Source organism: Lotus japonicus, chromosome 6, assembly GCF_012489685.1.
Source record: "Lotus japonicus ecotype B-129 chromosome 6, LjGifu_v1.2".
NCBI classification, from domain to species: Eukaryota; Viridiplantae; Streptophyta; class Magnoliopsida; order Fabales; family Fabaceae; genus Lotus; species Lotus japonicus.
This window is the reverse complement of record NC_080046.1, coordinates 9,829,080-9,842,380: the sequence shown is the minus strand read 5'-3', so window position 1 is coordinate 9,842,380 and position 13,301 is coordinate 9,829,080. Positions and strand designations below refer to the sequence as shown.

General features: G+C 36.4%; 1 protein-coding gene across 1 annotated transcript; it reads right to left on the bottom strand.

The window, feature by feature from the left end:
• Positions 1-1,366: 1,366 nt before the first annotated feature.
• LOC130722846 (nicastrin) lies at positions 1,367-12,195 on the bottom strand. Its single transcript, XM_057573695.1, has 16 exons — positions 11,892-12,195; positions 11,694-11,807; positions 11,470-11,584; positions 11,013-11,095; positions 10,825-10,901; positions 10,320-10,397; positions 8,578-8,649; positions 8,399-8,472; positions 7,343-7,475; positions 7,167-7,238; positions 6,174-6,293; positions 5,954-6,025; positions 5,672-5,812; positions 4,997-5,081; positions 4,460-4,901; positions 1,367-1,983 (listed from the first exon to the last, which is right to left on the bottom strand). The coding sequence occupies exons 1-16, from the start codon at positions 11,956-11,958 to the stop codon at positions 1,719-1,721; spliced, it is 2,010 nt and encodes a 669-aa protein (XP_057429678.1). The 5' UTR covers positions 11,959-12,195; the 3' UTR covers positions 1,367-1,718.
• Between the last annotated feature and the right edge of the window lie 1,106 nt (positions 12,196-13,301).

Sequence of the window (13,301 nt, the reverse complement as noted above, 5' to 3'; positions counted from 1 at the left end):
TATTTATGTTTGAAGATTGACTAGGAGAAAGTGAATGATAGAGTTAATTTTACATAAGTGTTCTTCACAATAATGATGGGAAGTGGGTTTTAGGTTTTTTAGATAAAGACTCCTTCCTTGTGGAGTTGCTAGTTGTACGCTTTGTTTGGTAGAGAAGGAAGCGATAGAGAAGAAAGACTGGAGAAGAAAGAAGATAAGTAGAGAAAAAGATGTGAGAAATAAAGTAGATTTATAAGTTGTTTGGTATGATAGAGATAAAGGAGAAAGAGAGGAGAAAGAACAAGGTGGAAGAGAAAGAAAAAACTAATTACTTCTTGTATAAAAAGATTTATTTATGGCCGTCAAAAGCACTCTCTTCTAAGACATTATGACCGCAAAAAATTGTATGTTTTGAAAAGACCAAGAACTCTCCCCCTCTCTCTCCCCCCATTTCCCTTTATTTTGAGAAGACCTAAAAAAGTGGTGGACTCCCTTGTAACCTACCTCTCTCCCTGCACCAAAATATATATAGAGAGAGTGGAGATGAGAGGCTAAGTTAGGGTTCATGGACTAATATATGTGATCCATGTATCCAACTTTTTGTTTTAAAATTTAATTAAAAATCAATCTATTTAATTCATGTATTTACATGTTTGATTATCATTAAGTAATGTCTTAGGTTCAAGTCTTGTGAATAGAGAAAAAACTTCGCTGAAAGAGTTAGCTCCACCATGATGTGGATGTTTCCAACTCGAATAAAGTTATCTCCGAGAAAGGATACTTATAAGCACCAACAAACCAAAAGAACTTTTTTATATCTAAATAGTACAATGGGTTAAAAAAAATTGGATGTATTACTATCCATCCAATATATTAAGTGCCCATCCAAATTCATTCATTCAATTCTAATTTTAAAGCTGTGTGAATTACATTTTGAATGAATGAGTGAAAAATGTAATTCACACAGCTTTAAAATTAGAATTGAATGAATGAATTTGGATGGGCACTTAATATATTGGATGGATAGTAACACATCCAATTTTGTTACATTGTGTTACGTAAAAAAAGATTACATTGTGGATGGATTGTAACTAAATGAATCCGTTTGACACCCCTACTTCCATCCCATGCTCTTGAATCCTAATACGAATTATCTAAACAATAGAAACATCGGTGTGAATCCTTTCCACTTTTTTTATTTCTTTCATCACTACTTACCATGCTTCATTTCCTCCACCACTACTTCCCATGTTTATTTCATCCATCTTTCAAGACTCAAGAGCTAAATTGGCCAATCTTACATAGTATTTCGGAACCAAAAGTTACTCTCTATGACTCTATTTCATTAAGTCCCTTAAACAGCACAATAACTGTCAAAGCCAACTAATAAATTAAACCTTCAGTCATGATAAATTGATAATAGTAGAAAATATAATTAACCAAACAAAAATTGTGTTGGTACTAACTAGAGATTTACAGCGCAATATTGACAAAGGGAAATTAAATACACAACTCAAGAAGCTATATTTTGACCCTTATTTCATGACATTTCCATACACTACCTACAAGTGATCAAAATGAGCTTGTTGCATTCCAAAATTGAATTCATAAGCACAAGAATGCGGCCCAAATAATGCACATCCTTGGATTCATCAGGAACTAGTAATTTGCCCATCAAATGACCTCATTTAATTTTTCCCTAGTTTCATAAAGTTAAGTTAATTTCCGGAAATAAAATGTCAATCCCTCTTCATTGCTTTGTCAGCTAAAGCTCTTGTGATTGCTATTGCAAGGTATGCCAAGATTGTCAAAGCGACACCCGCAAACAGAACAAGACGATCGTAACCAGGAATTTGGACTATGTAGACCCGCATACCTATTGAATCCCAGTTGCTTTCTGTCCAGACAGGGTCCACAACCCCCATGTCGTCAGAGGAATTGGGAGCCACAACACTCCACATTCCTGATTCGAATTTTAACCGTGTAGAATATGCTGGAACGTACCTGTAAAAGATTGAACATTCAAGTAAAATTACAGTGCATCAATTTAGCCATTTATTCATGTCAAGCAACAAGAAGAAGCACAATACCAGGACTGGGGAACCTGGCACATAAATACATGAATAATCTAAATACGTAAATAGCGTAATCTATCCAATCACTGACAGCAACATCAGCACATTAACACCTAACAAGTTGCCAGTTAAGATGTATAGCTTAGAAATGGTATAGATTCTAGAACAAAAAAAATCCAATTAAGGAGACATATTGTGAATAACACAACATTTTGAGCTCAATGGGCAAAACCAGTGGGTTAATCTAAACTAATACCAAGTGCAATAAATATATTTGTGCATGAATGTGATAAACCACGCCTCTTTTTCACCATTTTGTCTTTCCGTATTTGGAAGCAAGGTAACTTCAAGAAGAAATCCGCAATGATCACATATTGCAACAAATAATTTCTATCTTCAACAGAACCCTCACTCTAGACCGGGTTTACCTTTACACAAAGGGACCTTGCTGTACCATGGCAGATTAGTAATTTCTGCTAATTCTGCTGAACATGTTGCTGTTACAAGAATTACATTCCCCTACGGTTGGGGGGTCGTTCGGGCTTGCTTAGGACATAGAAGGATGGTGGGTAAAATTAAAATCTATACTGGATTGGAATGACGAGGAGGACTTAGGCCTTTGTTCACGCTTCGGATACATGACAAAGGCAAAAGTATGTGACTTCATCACTGAGTGGGTTGTTGCAGCCACTCCCAATACTGACTCAAATTTGGGAGGATATTTTCCTACACTTTATCACTAGCCTCCCTAAATCTAGGGGATATGATGCTGTGTTGGTGGTTGTGGACAGATTGTCCAAGTATGGGCACTTTATTTTGCTGAAACCTCCTTATACAGCCAGGAAAATAGCAGACCTTTTCCCAAGTTATCCATCTTCATGGGATGCCATTGTTCATTCTTAGTGACAGGGATCCTCTCTTATCAGCGACCTTTGGCCGGAATTACTTTCGCTGCAGGGCATCAAATTGTAAATGGGTTCTTCTTACCATCCAAGGTCTTATGGCCAAACGGAGGTGGTGGGTACGTGCTTGGGGTCTAACTTACGCTGCTTTCCTTCAAAGTAACCTAAAATTGATCCCTTTTGCTATGTTAGGCAAAACTTTGGTACACTACGACCTGTCATGGATCTACAAAAGCTACTCCTTCTGAAGTAATTTATGGTTGCAAGCCTCCAACAGAGGTTAAGTTTGTGGATGGGGAATCATGGATGGAAGTCATCGCGTGGGATTTGAAGGATAGAGATGATGAGGCACTCAATCAGTTAAAATGTCATTTGTCTAAAGCTCAAGAGTAGATGAAGCATTATGCAGATGAGAATAAAAAACTGCCGGTCTTTTCTGTGGGGGACTGGGTGTTCTTAAAACCTCACTCACACAGAATTGTCTCAAGATTTCATCAGAAATCGGCTCTCCCTGCTTTATGAGCCTTATCAAGGTTGTGAGGCCGTTTGGAGAGGTGTTTTACAATCTTAAACTCCCTGCTAACTCTAAAGTTCATCCCCTATTTCATGTTAAACGAGCCATTGGGAAATATGCTGCTAACAGCATGGCAGTTAGTTACAAAAGGGGAGGATTCTGTTAGCAGCGAACTGTGTTTGTTGGGGAAGGTGTGGAGATAGAGAAGTGAAGACCAAGTACTGTCCAAAACAAATTATCCCAGAAAGCTTAAGCTATTGGGTAAATCACACATTAATGGTTTTATATTATGTTTCTAACACGCCCCCTCACGCAATAGCTCACTTGGGCTTGAAGCATGGACAATTCACAAGTCTACCTACAATATGCTGAAATTCAACTTCTTAGAATAACGGGGGCACAAAAACCGAGCTCTAGATCATTTGGTCATAGAAGCTCTGATACCATGTCTTAAACCAATTATCGCAAAAGCTTAAGTTATTGGGTAAATGACACATGAATAATTTTATTATATTTCTAACAAGAGCAATAGTGAGGATTTGGGGAGGTGCAATCAGTACAACCCACAACTTGTACACTGTCATATGAGATTTTACAAAATAACATCATGACTCTAATTAAACATGGATTAGTTTCCATGGTTAAACAGAACACAATAGGGATATGACCCAGTTATTCTAACATAAGTAGGAATGGAGAGTCAGTACATACAGGAGCTTTAAGTTCCATCCATGGTTTTGTTCAGTTTTATGTTCCCACCATAAAATGAAACATAACAATTCTCCTATTTCATGAGCAGTGATACTCAATTCAATTATAGGGGCCGAAACTCATTAAACGATAGCAACCATGCTTAGTCCTGGGAAAAAAAATATCAAGAAAATACAAAATAGCTGCAACAAATAGACTGAGCACTACAGATCTTATATTCAGGATCATGAGTGATTCCCATCTGCACCCAATTATGCATATCTAGACAAGGAAAATACCTGGTTGTAGAGAGAGCACAAACTCCCTTCCCATCAGTCTCTAATTTAATGCAAACCTCGTCTTTACCATTGCAACCTTGTTGACAACCTGAGCTATTATTCTTCCTCGGAATAGAAGTTATGTCTGCTAGAAAATTCCAGATGAACCGGGGAACATCATTAATATATCCTGGATTAGGTGTAGACGAAGGTTCATCCATGATAACACCAACATAATGGCTCGGACAGGTAGAAGAGGGTGAAATATATTTCTTCACCAAATCACAAGAAAGACCAGGATCACAGTCCAACAAGCAATCCATTAGTTGTTCAACAAGTGAGACATTTACATTTATAGCAGCCAAGGTTGAATCCTGTACATCTTTAGTTTCACTAGCAAGTATGTAAAGGGTCCGGGCTATAAGAGAAGCGGCAGCAACTACAGATGATGAGTTCACATTTGCTGCATTAATTAATGATACAAATGAGAAGGCATGAAAGATTAGAACAAGTCAAACAAGTATAAGAAAATACTTCCAAGAGCATAGGTTAACTCACATAAATCATCAAGATGGCTATGATAGAACTTGTTGACAAAGACAGAGTCAAAATCTTCTAAGACAACGCCAGAGATTCCAGGATTCTGATAAAAAATACGAGGGTAAGAGCAAAAGAAGAAAATTAATGAACAATAGAAACTTTAGAATTCAATATATGCAAATACCAATGATGTGATTCAAAATAGTACATTAAAGCATTAAATTAATACATTGACAAATTGTGCCCCTGGTAGCACCCCCACCCCCACCATTTAAATATGGAATTAACACATTGATACTATTCAAAATGTGGTGTCCAAATCATATACATGATTGTATTGAGCGTCTACGTACCCAAATAAGGACAATCTGTATGTTCTATATCAAATTAATTTCAAGCAAACATGTGAGAATCTTGGTATAAGTATGGTGTAGATAGAAAAAAGATCACTCAAAAGGGCACTTAATGATCTATAATGTAATGCATTAAGAGAAAGCATAAATAGCAACTATCAATTCACCATGCCCTTCTCTTCAAGAAGGATTTCACTAATGAACTTTAAAACATTTATTTTAAAGAAACCACCACTGTTTGTAAATAATTTATGTTCAATTAAGCATTGCTGTGCTCCCTAGCCAGCTCTTTCACAATAATGTAATTATAAGAAAAAGAAACAATTGCACTATCCAGTACCTTTTTCAAAAAGGTCATTAAAGATGATGGAGGAATCCCAGGATTTGAGGCACTTGCAGCTGCTATCTTTATGTTTTCAGATAGCAGTGACTCTTGTGCACGCTTCAAGGCCACCATTGTCTGATTAGTGGCAGAAGAATCCTGCATAAATGTAGTGTTAGTCATAAGCAGATTTAACACGATACTCCAATTCTTGTGGAGCACACACAGAAATTATAAAACACAATACATGATATCCAATAAAAGTTGTAAACATAGTTGATTGATCAATCAAGATCTCACCCCTTCTGCATGAGCAAAAAAGTTTTTAGCACCTTGACTGAGACCCTTTCCAACAGAACCAATTTCAATGACCTGTGAAACACAGTCATGAAAGCATGAGTCATGTTGCTACCACTCCAGATAAAGTGAATCACAAACAATCTAGCATATTAATTATGCAGTCCCTTAGAAGACCACTGAATAATACTCCGTAATCATATCTACAAGGACCCTTGAGTACCGTTTCTACTAGTGAGTGACTCAGGCCATGAACAGCATCTGAGTGCATGTCAAGTTCTTCCAATAATCTCCTACTTCCAAGGTAACCCCACGCCTCTCCAGTGAAAACTACAAAAACAAGCTGCATTGAGTTTATGAAACTATCAGCAACAAAATTTAGACAAGTACAACAACATACCAGTAAACTACTTGGTTTTCCAGTATCATAAGATCATTTCTTTGTGCTTTCTCAAAGTAATAATGCTTTCTTGACTAAAGTATGTTTAAATTTTATAAATTATAATATTTAAATGTTTTTTTTCAAAAAAGGAAAAACACCTAAAAGAACTTATAGTGCTTCTTTCAAAAAGCCAGAAAGAGTGGTGTTTGAATAACACATGTATGCCTATATCATAAGTGTTTTTTTGTCTCCAAAGAAAAGATTATCCAAACGTGTACAATAAAAAGGATTTGGAAAGGAAAACATTTTGTATAAACCTATATATTAAAAAAATGCAAATTGCACCAATTAATCCATGTGGCAGATAACTGCTAAGTGTAGGTTTGAAAGCATACAGGACCAGACAATAGGAACTATAATGGGAGTGTACTATTAACACAGATCTTTTATGCTCTTCAAAGAAGAATCATAAAAAAAGTGGGGGGCATCAGAAGTTCACTATGTGGAAAAAAAAGGCAGTGCAGAAGGCTTCCTGTGATTGGTGCCATTATTGCACTCTCAATAACACAGTTTACCAACAATCACATCCTAAGACATTGGAAAGGATGGTAGATAATTATCTCACAAGCCTCAATAAGATGCCAATGATTAAGATATCTTGACCTAGCAGGATAATTCTTCCCACCAAAATATCTCCAAGGTAGAGAAAAACCAAAAAAAAAAAATACATGGAAAGTCATATAAAGTCACAACTCCGTGGTTATCAACAAATTTAAGTTATGAACAGTCCAAAACAAAAACTACAAAAAAAGCCATAGATTATTTTGTATGCACCTGTTTACTAAGGTCACCCAGACCATCCAAATGAGAAAGTGCGTCAACTGCTGCCAGTAATGCAATTAAACCCTGTAAAATATTCAATATATTAGACTATAATTTGATTTTGGAACAAAGATTGGAGTAAATTTTGGCCAGAAAACTGTGGTAATTGCACTTGTACTTGCACTTACAGAAATAGGAGAGTCTGCGCCTAGGTTTTTGTCCCGAAAAAATGAAGCAGAATCCATAGACGCTACAGTCAATATAAGGGGCTTAGAAGGTTTTGAGGACGAAATGTTGATTGGAGGAAGAGATGACCAGACACTGCCTTCCATATGAAACAAACACAAAGTTAACTTCAAACATACACTGATAAGGAAATTTTATCTGTAAAATAGGAGCATGGTGAAATTAAGATATTCTTAGGCCCCGTTTGGGAAAAAAAGCTTAATTAAGCGCTTATGACATAAGCACTTATTCATAAGCTATTTTTAAAAAATTATTAAAATAAATTAAAAATAAGCTATATTTAAGCATAAGCTCTTTTTCATAAGCTATCCTGGGCAGCTTATGAAAATAAGCTCAAAACAGCTTATGGCTTATGGTAGGCCATAAGTTGTTTGCATAAGTTCTCTCAAACACCTGCACAAGCACTTATGCTATCAGATAAGCTCAAATAAGCTCTCCCAAACAGGGCCTTAATCTAGATAAGCTCTAACCCACTTCTACTAGGGGAACCATGTGACTATGTGAGGCTTAATCTTTTTTGTATTTTCATGATAAGATCATTTTGTTCAATAGAGGATGATACTATATTCAAAAAATGTAACTTGCTCCATGTTTTCTCCATACATAAACACCCATTACTTATGGTAATATAAACTCATAGCTGATTATATTTTTATATATGACCATATTTTCTACATGAACAGAAGGACTACTAGTGATTTCAGATTGACCTTGTATCTAGTTTCAGTGCCTTGCATGACTGACCTTGTATCTAGTTTCTGTTCTGTATATGTGATCTAAGTATCTAACATAAACATATTGAATCCTGTTCACCATATCATATGGTCTTGTAGCATAATCATGGATGCCTCACAAATTGCAATTTTTTTCCTTGGAGACCAGCTCTAACCGTTGAATGGTGAAGAACACCCGTGAAAACATAATTATTCCAACCAGAAAGAATCACAACAAGCATTTATGTACACTAAACTTATAGAGTAGAATCTGAGAAACTTCACCTGTATCCACCTAAAGGGAGGCATGTTGCTTCTTTTAAACAAGACTCTGAATCATGTGTTCCAGATTTCACCGTCTAATCCAAGATAATAAAAAAAGAAAAAAGAAAATGCAAATAATGAAATGCATGTCTTATGCCAGAAAGTAACAATTCTTACAATAATCAGGATCAAGATCATACCTGCATCACCAGATCGAACTCAGCAACATTCGAAGTATAAGCTTTCTTTTTTTCCTCATTCTTTAACACAAACTGTACATGCAGGAAAAAGAAACATTCTTATTTATTTTCACGTACATCTAATAAATTCATATCAGGACACTATATAAATAATGTCAGTTGAATACAAGATTAATATGAAAGAAATCAGCAAGATAGCCTTTCCCCACTAGGTAGGGTTTGGCTATACAGATCAACAACGACAAGATTTTTACTATTTGGTAGAGTCGGCTATACAATCATACAATGCCATAATGTTTTATCACAAATCATCATGTTTAGAACCATTTAAATCTAAATACTTTCCCAATGATTTAGCCCATAGTTATCAGTCCTGGATAGTGGTGGTCCCAAAAAACGCGATAGCGGGGTAGATACAGCAGATTATAGCGCTATAGCCAATATATTGAAATTTTAAATACAGGTTAACTAATATATATTACAAATATATAAAATTCTAAAAAAAGAACATAACAGAAAGGGGGGTGAATGAGCTTGAGAGAAGGTGAGGAGTATTTAGAGACAATTATAAAAAACAGAATAGAAACCTGCGGGCCGTAAAAGAAGAAACCAGGTCTTGGTTAGAAAAACACTGGCAAGCAGTGGGTCCGATGGATTTCAGTCAAACAAAGGTAGGACCGCAAGACGCACAAATGGATTTCTTCAAAACCCTTTCAAACCCTTTTCAGAGAGGCAGACCAAACGAAAAACCCATAATCATCCCTGAAATGCTTTGCTAAGGTTAGGATTTGAGGGTATAAATGGTTTTTCCCTCTGATTTCACAGTTGCAGCAAGAAACTCAGCATATGGCTTGATGGACAAACGTGATGTGCTGAAAATAAGAAAAAAAACACTCACAGATCAAGCCGCACCACCGCTATAGCAGCAGTGTTGTCAAATAGCGGATATTGCAGCACTTTAGCGCTATAGCGTAGGGCACTGAGGGCTAACCGCTATCCGCTATTTTCCGCTCTGAGGGCTTGACATAGCGAATTTTTGGCTTTCCGCTATTTTCCGTGATTAACAACACTGCATGGCAGCACGAATACGCACTAATGACTACTATGGGTTTTTAGCTTATAGTTTTTTCAGGTCCCCTTCTTTCTTTAATTATAGGATAGCATCCATTTAATCCACTCCTTACTGGGACGTCTACAGGGCTGCTCCATCAATGCCAAAACAGGCATAATTCTATTGTCTTTTCTATAATAAGTGTTACCCCAACTTTCTCAATAATACATTCACTTCTGCTCCTATATTATCTTATCTTTTACTCATCCACTGTAACATTTTAATATTTGGAACATGAAGTTTTATAGTAGTGTGGTTAAAAGAAGTTTTTAATTTGAGTGGTACTTTTCTCTCCCAAATTAATACATGAAGCACTCCTCCCTTCATCCACCCTGCTTGAATCCTATGATTTAATCTCCTCTATTTCTCCATTATTTTGTATGATGGACCCCAGAAACAAAATTATAAACCTCGTAACTTGTGATATAGGATGGTCTTCAATTTCATATCAGCTATAATTAATGTGCCTTTTGCTAAACTTGCATTTCATACAAGTTCTACTTCTACTTAAATAAAAATCATGTGTTCCCAATGCTTGTTTCCACATCGCTAACTACAGTCTCAATGCGTAATAAACCATAACTGATATCTTGTAATGTAAGTGTAAGAACATGAAAATACTAAGCAATACCTCTTGAAGAGTCTTTGTGCCACCAGAAGTGAGTAAAAACACTGGAAAACTGTAGGATTTCCACATAATACCAGAACCCTGCAGATATTGAATCAAAAAATAAAGCAGAAAGGAATTAGTCAATCTAGTTTCTAAATAATTGATTGTGTTGTCTCACGACTAAAATAGCATTAGCCAACATCCAACATATAATCGGTTATATTGCCACCTTTGATCTTCAAATTCATCTAATATCATTTATATCTTCTCATCATAATAATTTGTCTTTTTTATCATGGTTCCTTGTCACTAAATTCGAAACATAAACATCAACCAAAACTAAAAACTTCATAAGAACCAGAGTGCACCCATTAGTTACAAAATCCATTTAAAAAAAATAATTATATCAGAATTGGAAAATGATTAGTGGTAACAAGCACAGAGAAAAGAAAATGACTAATAATCAATGTTAACATGAGATGCAAAAAACCAAGAAACATAATAGAAAATAAAATGTATATCATACAGTTGGATTCCATTCATGGCTGAAATTATGATAAGGAGCAAACTCAGCTTGAGGAAACTTTCGATCCGGAGAGAATCCTACAATTGATAGAAAAATGATATCATGAGCAGCTTTAAAAGCAAATATTACTCTACTCTACCTTGGTTTTAAAACAGACAATGAACAAACAGATACTGCTTAGTGCTTACCCTTTAACGTATTATGCGAACCAGTTCTTGATTCAACCAGTACACCACCAACTTTACTTGCAAAGCCTGGGTCATCTGATATTCTGAAAGGGAAAACTCATTAAAAAAATTAACTTCACAAATCAGAAATGAATATACAGAATATTAATAACCAACCAACATCACTTAAAAGCAACTAACAAAGGAAAGGACTGAAATTTAGCAACTATTAAGGTCCCATTAGGGGAAACAGCTTAATTAAGCGCGCTTATTCATAAGCTATTTTAAAATTTTTATTGAAATAAATTGAAAATAAGTTATATATAAGCATAAGCTCTTTTTCATAAGCTATCCTGAGTAGCATGTGAAAATAAGCTCAAAACCTGTCTGCATAAGCTCTCTCAAACATTGGCATAAGCGCTTATGCTATCAGATAAGCTCTACCCAGGGCCTAAATAGAAATGTTGAAATGTTATACCTAGTAAAGAGAGATGGAAACTCATCCGATGACACTAATATAGCAGATGGCTCTGATATGTCATCAACATTCTCGAACCTCACAATAGAAGCCGCAACCTTATCACGCCCGGGATCTAATAATTCAAAACAAAATTAAAAGGAACAAAACTTCACCAGCTTAACCCTAAAGAACACAATTGAATCGTGAAAAATGCTGCGAAAGAAGCTGAAATCGAGACTAACTTGAACAACCGATGGTTCCAGAAAGGTTTAGCAGGCGCACACAGGGATACGCATTGACGACAGTGTACATGGATTTCTGAAGATCAGGAACCGATTCCATGGAGCTGGATTGTCCTGTGAAGAAGAAGAAGAAGCGAAATGAAATGACAGTTTTGAAGTGAAATTGTGAATTGAAGATTGAAGTCAACGAGGTGGTACCAGAGATGCGTGAGAGGACGTGTGAGGTGAAGACGAGGAAGAAGAGAGAGATGAAGGTTTGCGCCATGGATGAGTAAACCCTAGTGCGAGAGTGAAGGTGATGTTCAGGTGCAGAAGGGAATGTGAGTGTGTGAGTTTTGTTCTGATTACGTTTCTTAGCTTCTGACTCTGACTCTGAATATTTTTTTGGAGGATTGTGTGATTTCAGAGATCAAGAAGCACAAAGTACAGTTACTTGCGACTGAGTTTCAGTACCCAGTGGGAGATTGGTTTAGGTTGGATACTTACAATGAGATACAGTATTTGTACAGTTGCCAATTTATTTGTTAAATAGGTAGGACACAAAGGGGAATTAGTTTTTGTAAAAGATGTTTTATGATTGTGATGAATTTCATAAATCCACTAAACTATAAAAAAAAAATTATAAAATGAGCTTCCATTAATAAAATCAAGTTGGCATCCAAAACATCAAAGTTAAGAAAGGGTCACAAACCCGAATGATCATCCTCCACCCAAAACACATTGTTGAGGGAGGATGCGTTCCTTGTTAGGAAGCTTGCAACCGTGTTTCCCACTCTACATATAAAGCAAAGATCAAAATGATAAAAATGAAATAAAAGCATGACAATATGTAATAACAGTAAAATGGTGCTTCTTCCCAGCTTGTAGCAATAGAAGACAGTTCGTCTCAAACACAACAAAACGCGAAACTCAAGCTGAATCGCCAACTCCATAGCACACCGGAGACAAAGAGCTCCCGCCATAATGGGAGATAACACCACTATGGGACACAGAGTTGTGTAAGCCATGATTTTGTCATCCTTGTCGCATGTCACCGTGCCAAAACCAACAATCATATCTCCCCCCCAACAAAGGCATATGTATTAATTTTGATCCAGCCTATCCTCGCCCTCAACCATTGAGCTGGAGAAGTCTCCACCGCAACCGAAATCATTGTCGCACGTGCTGGACAAGAGAAAGCCTAAAATCTATCCAAGACCGCACCCACTAAATATGCCCTTCCCTTAAAAACCACATTATTGTTGGCCTCATATATGCTGTAAAGCAGTCCATGTATCGCTACACCTCCCTCATCAAGCTCATGTAAAACCCGCAGCATGAACTCATGAAAAACCAATATGTCATCCACACGTATACCCAACTGCGAAGCAAACCAACACCCCCAAACCACATCACAACCAACGAAAAAATGGTCCATTGTCTCCTCTTTTCTCCCACATTGAGGGTTGTTTTGGTGGTGATGAATAGGTTGAAGAAAATGGAGAGTTTTTTTTAGGCAGTCGAGTTAATTGGAATTGGGATGTAGTAAATTCAAGGATGAAGAAGTCTGGTGTAAAAATATATATTTAGAGTGGGCGCTCACTAGCGTGGATTGGGTAGATTATGGAC

Coding starts and splice junctions, on each gene's coding strand:
- LOC130722846 (XM_057573695.1), bottom strand. CDS start 11,958: ATGGCGCAAACCTTCATCTCTCTCTTCTTCCTCGTCTTCACCTCACAC. Junction 8,473..8,577: donor AGTTCGATCTGGTGATGCAG/GTATGATCTTGA, acceptor ATCTTGGATTAG/ACGGTGAAATCTGGAACACA. Junction 5,813..5,953: donor TTTTTGCTCATGCAGAAGGG/GTGAGATCTTGA, acceptor ACATTTATGCAG/GATTCTTCTGCCACTAATCA.